The sequence below is a fragment of the Aquarana catesbeiana genome, linkage group LG12, assembly GCF_042186555.1.
Source record: "Aquarana catesbeiana isolate 2022-GZ linkage group LG12, ASM4218655v1, whole genome shotgun sequence".
NCBI classification, from domain to species: Eukaryota; Metazoa; Chordata; class Amphibia; order Anura; family Ranidae; genus Aquarana; species Aquarana catesbeiana.
In genome coordinates, this window is record NC_133335.1 from 86,607,273 (window position 1) to 86,616,407 (window position 9,135).

General features: G+C 45.8%; 1 protein-coding gene across 1 annotated transcript in view; it reads right to left on the bottom strand.

Moving 5' to 3' along the window:
* Positions 1-7,228, bottom strand: part of TSEN54 (tRNA splicing endonuclease subunit 54) — a 74,442-nt gene extending 67,214 nt beyond the window's left edge. Inside the window, exon 1 of the mRNA XM_073608175.1 lies at positions 7,065-7,228. Coding sequence (XP_073464276.1) covers positions 7,065-7,072 — 8 coding nt within the window. The 5' untranslated portion in view covers positions 7,073-7,228. The remainder of the gene's footprint in view (positions 1-7,064) is intronic.
* Positions 7,229-9,135: the final 1,907 nt, after the last annotated feature.

Consider the following 9,135-nt stretch of genomic DNA (forward strand, 5'->3'; position numbering starts at 1 on the left):
CGTTAGAATGTTATAAAAAACGCCAGTAGCTTTGCGGTGAGCTTTTCAACTTTTTTAAACATTTTTGCAATAGTGTTTTTATCGTTTTTCCGCGTCAGCGTTTTTTTTCAGTGGATCAAAAATGTCCAAAAACACTGGTGAGCCACGTTTTTGAGCGCTTGTCGGCGTTTTTTGATGTTAGAGCGTTGTTACAGCTGAAAACAGCTAAAATACTCCTCTCAGAACCCACTAGTGTTGGTTTTTTTTTTTAAGCCAAAAAATGCCCCAGCCAAAAACTGCTGATAACAGCCTGTGTGCATGGACACATAGGATAACATGATGGGAAGTTTATTGACTGTAGAAAACGTCTGACGCCAAAAACAGCTGCTGTAAAAATGTCCAAAAATGTCCAGTGTGCATGAGGCCTAATGATAAAAATGATCGGAAACTAAAATTGTGCAGGCCAGCGAAACAACAGCAAACTTTGCTACCCAAATAGTCCATAAGTATCACTGGATAAGTCTGTACAGGTCATCAGTTGAGCGCCAAGCATAAATGATGCCTCTAGAATGATTGCGGTGATATGCAACACGTGTCACGCAATCATCGTTTTCATACATAGGCACACCCGTCACATGCATTTATGTTTCTATGTGCTTCAAAAAAAAAAAAAGTTTTTGTATTTTTTGTTACTTTATTTTTTTTATATTTAGAAATTAACCCTTTACTGTCAGCAGGAGCGACCCCTTTAAAACTCTGCCATACCATAAATGTTACAAAGGGCTCTCAACCACGTGAGCACATGATCAGGAGCCTGCCCCACAGACTGCCAGTTATAAACAGTGACAGTGTTGTGACTGGGGGTGGTGAATAAGCAGGCTCCCATCAAGCAAGAGATGCTGGCTGTATGCATATACACAGATCAGCCATACCTTTATGAACACCCACCTAATATTGAGTAGGTCCCCCTTTTGCTGCCAAAACAGCCCTGATTCATCAAGGCATGGACACCACTAGACCTCTGAAGGTATGTTGTGGTATTTTGCACCAAGCTGTCGGTAGGAAATCCTATAAGTTGTGATGTGGGACCTCTATGGATTGGACTGTTTTTTCCAGCATACCCCACAGATGCCCAATTGGATTGAGATCTGGAGAATTTGATGGTAAAGTCAACACCTCAGACTCATTCTTGTGTTTCTCAAACTATACTTGAACCATCTTTGCAGTGTGGCATGGTGCTTTATCCTGCTGAAAGAGGCCATTGCCATCCGGGAATACTGTTTCCATGGAAGGCCCCTTTCACACCAGTGGACTGATGGGGTCCGCCTGTCCATTTTTCAGGCGGACCCGATCAGACCATCCATTGTTCTCTATGGAGCATCGGATGTCAGCGGATATGTGTTCACTGACACCTGCCGGCAACCAATATGCTAAAAACAGACAGATGGGGATATATTCGCCATCCGTCCGGCGGATCAGTTGACAGTCGGATGAATGGATAGGCGGTCCGTTTCCATCTGACCAACCCATAGAGAACAGTGGGCGTCGATGTCCACTCTGCATAGCGGAGCAAACACGGACCTGTCATCCGCCTGCTCAGCAGGGATCAGCAGAGAGAGTCCGCCCCATCTGAAAAGGGGTAAAGGTGCACTTGGTCAGCAACAATGTTTTGTAGGTGGTATATGTCAAAGTAACATCCACATAAATGACAGCACCCAAGGTTCCCCAGAAGAACATTGCCCAAAGCATCACACTGGCTTGCCTTCTTCTCATACTGCATCCCAGTGCCATCTCTTCCCCAGGTAAGTGACGCACATGCACCCAGCCCTCCACACGTTGGGAAAAAAAAATGTGATTCATCAGACCAAGCCATCTTCTTCCATTACTCTGTGGTCCAGTTCTAAAGCTCACGTGCCGCAGGACGCATGGTCACCCTGACCAGTCTGCAGCTACACAGCCCCATACATAAACTGCGATGCACTGTGTGTTCTGACACCTTTCTATCACAACCAGCATTCAATTTTTTCGTAATCTGAGCTACAATAGCTCTTTTATCAGATGGAACTACATGGGCCAGCCCTTTGCTTCTCACTTCGATCAATGAGCCTTGGCTGCCCATGACTATTAGGCTACTTTCACACTGAGGTGCATTACAGGCGCTATAGTGCTAAAAATAGTTCCTGCAAAGCGCCTCTCCTGTCACTCCAGTGTGAAAGCCCGAGTGCTTTCACACTGGAGCAGTGCGCTTGCGGGACTTTAAAAAAAAGTCCTGCAAGCAGTATCTTTGAGGCGCTTTACAGGCGCCTTTAACCCTTTTTTGCTCGCTAGCAGGGGTTAAAAGTGCCCGCTAGCGGCCAAAAAGCGCTGTTAAAAATGGAAGCGCTTTTCCCGCCAATGGCCCAGTGTGAAAGTGCCCTTATTGAATTTCCTTTCTTGCTCCACATTTGATAGATCCTGCCCACCACAGACTGGAAACATCCCACAAGAGCTGCAGTTTTGGAGATGCTGTGACCCAGTTGTCTAGACATTACAGTTTGGCTCTTGTCAGTCACTCAAATCCTTACACTTCCCCCTATTTTCTTCTTTTTAAACACATTAACTTCAGGGACAACATGTTCACTTGCTGCCTAAAATATCCCACCCACTTTCAGGTGCCATTGTAAAGAGATAATCAATCAATGTTATTCACTTTACCTGTCAGTTGTTATAAGGTTGTGGTTGATCGGTGTGTGTACATCCCCATAATGATGAAATCAGATCACTGGGGACATTCCTAGGATTCATCATTTCATCCCACTGAATACCTATAGCAGAGCTCGACAAAACACCAGGCGTCAGGTTGCAATGGCGATTGGAAATTGCGTACTGGCGCCTGGGCTACACCACAGCAGCGGTCTGGATTCATGCCACGTGCCCCCCACCTGGGTGCGCGGACTCAGGTCGAGCTGGCCAAAATTGGGGTCGTGGATTTGCTGCCTGCTGAAGCAAGCTACACACTCCTTTCTGCGAACCAGCGAACCATGGTGGGAGGTGTTGTGATGAACGCGACTCACTCTCACAGCCTGCCCACCTCCGACATCATCTTTCCAGTATGACAGCTGGGGTTGAGGGCTTGATAAGTCGCCCGCTCCTTACCGCCGCTGTGGACCTCATCAGTGCCACCCGTCAGTGCCGCCCGTCAGTGCCAACTCAGTGCCGCCCGTCAGTGCCAACTCAGTGCCGCCCGTCAGTGCCACCTGTTTGCCACCTCAGTGCCAATTGTCAGTGCCCATCAATGCCACCTCAGTGCTGCCTATCAGTGCCACCTGTCAGTGCCCATCAGTGCAGCCTATCAGCGGACATCAGTGCAGGAAAAAAATAAAGCATTTGCTAAATGAACAAACAAAAAATGTTTGTTTTTTTTGCTGTCTTTTTTCGCTTGGCATCAGGACGTGACCGAATTCGTAATGCCCGATGCCCTGGACATGCAGTTCTGGGTGCTGGGCAGCTGATATAAACTTTTTAAGCTGGCTCTTAGATTCTAAGCAAATTTGTCAAGCCCTGACCTATAGTCACTGTGTACTATGATCAGCATTGTATACTGTATAGTCACTGTGTACTATGATCAGCATTGTATACTGTATAGTCACTGTGTACTATGATCAGCATTGTATACACTCATCGGCCACTTTATTAGGTTCACCTGTTCAATTAATTGGTAACACAAAATGCTAATCAGTCAATCACATGGCAGCAACTCAATGCATTTAGGCATCTAGATGTGGTGAAGACGACTTGCTGAAGTTCAAACTGAGCATCAGAATGGGGAAGAAAGGGAATTTAAGTGACTTTGAATGTGGCATGATTGTTGGTGCCAGACGGCCTGGTCTGAGTATTTCAAAAACTGCTCATCTATCTCTAGGGTTTACAGAAAATGGTCCGAAAAAGAGAAAATATCCAGCGAGTGGCAGTTGTCCGGACAGAAATGCCTTGTTGATGTCAAAGGAGAATGGGCAGACTGGTTCGAGATTACAGAAAGGCAACAGTAACTCAAATAACCATTTGTTACAACCAAGGTATGCAGAATATCATCTCTGAATGCACAACACATTGAACCTTAAAGCAGATGGGCTACAGCAGCAGAAGACCACACCAGGTGCCACTCCTGTCAGCTAAGAACAGGACACTGAAGCTACAATTCGCACAGGCTCACCATTATTGGACAATAGAAGATTGGAAAAACGTTGCCTGGTCTGATGAGTCTCGATTTCAGCTACGACATTCAGATCAGGTCAGAATTTGGTGTAAACAACATGAAAACATGGATCTATCCTGCCTTGTATCAATGGTTCAGGCTGGTGGTGTAATGGTGTGGGGGATATTTCTTGGTGCACTTTGGACCCCTTAGTACCAATTGAGCATTGTTTAACCACTTGCTAACTGAGCACTTTTACCCCCTTCCTGCCCAGGCCAATTTTCAGAGCTGTCACAATTTGAATGACAATTGCGTAGTCATGAAACACTGTACCCATATGAAATGTTTCTCATTTTTTTTCACACAAATAGAGCTTTCTTTTGATGGTATTTATTCACCACTGGGTTTTCTATTTTTTGCTAAACAAAAAAAGACGGAAAATTTTGAAAAAAAAACACAAAACATTTTTTAAAGTTTGTTATAAAATTTTGCAAACAGGTAATTTTTCTCCTTCCCTGATGTGCGCTGATGAGGCTGCACTGATGGCCACAGATAGGTGGCACTGATTAGCTGTACTGATGGGCACTGGTAGGTGGCACTGGTTAGCAGCACTGGTGGGCAAATACTGGGACCAAGGTGCCTTTCCTCACGCTGTCAGCGTGAGGAACAAAAAAGCCGATAACCGGCTTCTGTTTACATCGTGTTATCAGTTGTCATTGGCTGACAGCTGGTCACGTGGTAAAGGGCCCTGATTGTCCCTTTACCCTGATCTGTGATCAGCCGAGACCCAAAGACTTATGAACCTGCGCCGTAGCTGTGTTTCAACTATAGCGTGGTCATGAAGGGGTTAAACACCACGGCTTACCTGAGTATTGTTGCTGACCAAGTCCATCCCTTTATGACTACAATTTACCCATCATCTGATGGATACATCCAGCAGGATAATGTATCATGTCACAAAGATCAAACCATCTCAAACTGGTTTCTTGAACATGACAATGAGGTCACTGTACTCCAATGGTCTCCACAGTCCCCAGATCTCATCCAATAGAGCACCTTTGGGATGTGGTGGAACGGGAGATTCGTATCATAGATGAGCAGCCGACAAAACTGCAGCAACTGCGTGATGTTATCATGTCACCGTGGAGCAAAATCTCAGAGGAATGTTTCCAAAACCTTGTTGAATCTATGCCATGAAGAATTAACCATTTAAGGACCGAGCCTCTTTCTGAAATTTGGTGTTTACAAGTTAAAAACATTTTTTTTGCTAGAAAATTACTTAGAACCCCCAAACATTATATATATATTTTTTCTAACACCCTAGAGAATAAAATGTAAGTTGTTGCAATACTTTCTGTCATACCGTATTTGCACAGTGGTCTTACAAGCGCATTTTTTTTTGGAAAAAATATACTTTTTTTGCATTAAAAAATAAGAGAACAGTAAAGTTAGCCCAATTTTTTTGTAATAGAAAAAAAAAAAAAAAAAAAAGCAGGACCTCTTAAATATGAGTTCTGGGGTCAAAAAGACCTCAGATCTCATATTTACACTAAAATAAAAAAAAAATGTTTTTAAAAATGTCCCTTTAACCACTTGCCTACAGAGCACTTACACCCTGCCCACGCCATTTTTCAGCTTTCAGCGCTGTCGCACTTTGAATGACAAATGCGCGGTCATACTACACTGTACCCCATTTTTTTTTCTTCAAACAAATAGAGCTTTCTTTTGGTGGTATTTAATCGCTGCTGTTTTTTTTTTTATTTTTTAGTACTTAGTTTCTGTCAGTAAATTTTGTAACTAAGTAATTTTTCTCCTTCACTGATGTGCGCTGATGAGGCGGCACTGATAGGCTGAACTGGTGGGCATTGATGAGGTGGCGCTTATGGGCACTGTTAGGCAGCACAGATAGGCGGCACTGATGGGCATTGATTGACAGCAGTGATGGGCAGCACTGACTGGCATCGCTGATTGGTGGCACTTGTGGGCACTGATTGCTGCCACAGGTGGGCACCGATTGGTGACACTGTTGGGCACATAATTATGATCAGTGCCCTGATTACATACCTAGCTGTCTCCTGTGAGGAGATGCTGCTGATCGGCTCTCCTCTCCTCGCACTCTGTCAGTCAGTGTGAGGAGAGGAGCGCCGGTTACCAGCATCTTCGTGTTTACATGTGACCAGCTGTGATTGGACACAGCCAATCGCATGGTTAAAGAGCCGTGTCTCTTTACAACAGCGGCTCTTTACAGAGATCGGGGTCGCCCCGTGTCCTAGCAACACAGCGTGGCGGGCGCGCGAGAGCGGCAGTTCTGGGATGCCCTGCCGCTGATAAAAGTGATCATGTGGCGAATCCGCTGCAGAGACCACTTTTATCTGAAACCGGACCACTCACTGAAGAAGAGACTACCGGTCTTATGGTAGCTAGCTGCTGCCATAACAACGATATCCCTCTTGAGCTATCAGCATGAGCCAGTCCGGAAGTGGTTAGGGCATTCTGAAGGCAAAAGGCGGTCCAACCCGGTACTAGGAAAGCGTACCTAATAAAGTGTCCAGTGAGTGTATAGTCATTGTGTACTATGATCAGCATTGTATATATCCCGGCACAGAGATGAAGCATGGGGCTGACACTGCACAGGGGAAGTTACACTTGGCAAGGGAATTTTCCCCAGAGTTTCCTAAATGAGGTGACTACACCTTACAAAGAATCACATGCAAGAAAAATAATCAAACAGTATATTTGCTTGGACATGATGGAAGTCAGCATAGCTTGTGCTCATTTACTGAGCTGTGAAGAAACTTCCATTGTAAAGTGCTGAGTCTGTCTTTAGTAAACCCCCCCCCAGGTCTATGTGCACAGGCCAGTCCTAGATAACCATACAGCAGGTACACATGTCCTCCTCGTACAGGCTTACCTTAACATCAGGAAGTACTTCCCGGCCGGACATCCGGTCCCAGCTCTCCGCCCACATTACAAGCTGTGATAGGAGACAGGTAGGAGCGAGCACACTTCTCTCTCCGCTTTACCCAGACACTGAGGACTGCCTGTATGTTCCGTACTGGGGGGTTCGGCGGAAAGCTCCCACAGCGCCATCTGCTGGTGGCTCGCTCAGCTCTCAGGCTGGAGGAGCTAAGAAAAGACTAGATTAGATGGATATACCGCATTTCCGCACTAGATGGCGATATTTGCCATATGAAACCGCTATCGTACTTAGCGCCATTTTCTGGTCAAATACTGTAATTGCTTTTTAAAAACAATGCAAAACGTAGAGATATATAACATATATATATATATATATATATATATATAGATATATATATATATAGATATATCTATATATCTATATATATATATTTTTTTTTTTTTCCTAACACCCTAGATTAGGGGTGTCCAAACTTTTTTTAAAGAGGGCCAGATTTGATGAAGTGAACATGCGTGAGGGCCAACCATTTTGCCTGACATTCTTTAAACCATTAAAATTCAGTCTAAGCATGTTTGTCCGAGCACTAATACACGGCCCAACAAGAATTCTCCTGCCTTTGTGGCTGTGTGTGGTGAAGAGATGAGCTTGGGCTTGTTATTTGAATATACCGTATTTATTGGCGTATAACACGCACCTTCACTTTAAGAGGGAAGTTTCAGGAAAAAACTTAAAGTGACACTGAGAGCCGGTTCACACTGAGGCAGCACGACTTGGAGCGTGACTGCCTTAGGCGACCCGCACACGACTTCAGCGGCGGCTTGCAAAATGACTTCTGTATAGAAGTCAATGCAAGTCGCCTGACGTCGCCCCAAAAGTAGTACAGGAACCTTTTTCTAAGCGACTTGAGTCGCTCCTATTAGAACGGTTCCGTAGTACAGAACGGGGCGCGAATTGTCAGGTGGCTAAGTCGCCTGACAAGTTGCCCCAGTGTGAACCGAGTCTAAAGGTTAGTTTTTTGTTTTTTAAATAACAAACATATCATTCTTACCTCCCCTGTGCAGCTCGTTTTGCACAGAGTGGCCCTGAACCTCGTCTTCTGGGGTCCCTTGGCGGCTGTCGCGGCTCCTCCCTGCATCAGATAACCCCCTAGGAGAAGCGCTTCCCCAAGGTGGTTACCGTGCGGGCGCACTCCTGAGTCCAGCATTCAGCATCCCTAGAGGCCAAATGCAGGACTTGGCCCCGGCGCCCACGCCATTGGATTTGATTGACAGCAGCGGGAGCCAATGGCTGCGCTGCTATCAATCTATCCAATCATGAACCCCGGGCAGAAAGAGAGCACGTCCCCATGGGTCAAGTTTGAGGGTTCAGGTAAGTAAAACTGGGGGGCTGGGAGGCAGGTCACTGACAGGTGTTTTTTCACCTTAATGCATAGGATGACATGAACCTTTACAACCCCTTTAAATTTTAAATAAAGAACTGTGAAGGAAACTAAGGGTCAGTGCCCATCAATGCAGCTTAATCAGTGCTCATCTGCAGCCCCACGATTGCCATGAATGCAGCACCCCCATTGTCCTAAATGCAGCACCCCCATTGCTATGAATGCAGCACCCCCATTGTCCTGAATGCAGCACCCACATTGTCCTGAATGCAGAACCCCCAATGTCATGAATGGAGCACCCCCAATGTCATGAATGGAGCACCCCCATTGTCCTGAATGCAGCACCCCCACTGTCCTGAATGCAGCACCCCCATTGTCCTAAATGCAGCACTCACATTGTCATGACATGAATGCAGACTTACCATTGCCATCAGTGCAGTCTGATTCATGCCCATCTGCAGGCTCAGAGGGGGCAGGACGAGCGCCGACAGACATACAGGAGAAACTCTTTTTTTTGGCGGCCTCTTTAATAGAAAGCCCCGCCTCCTATGATGGACAGAACAGTCGTCCGATGGGAGTGCAGGAGATGGGACTTCCTTTTACAGAGGCCGCCGTGTAAACAGGAAATACTCCTGTATGTATGGCACTCGTCCCTCCATGTCCCCTCCAAGGCAGCCAACATGT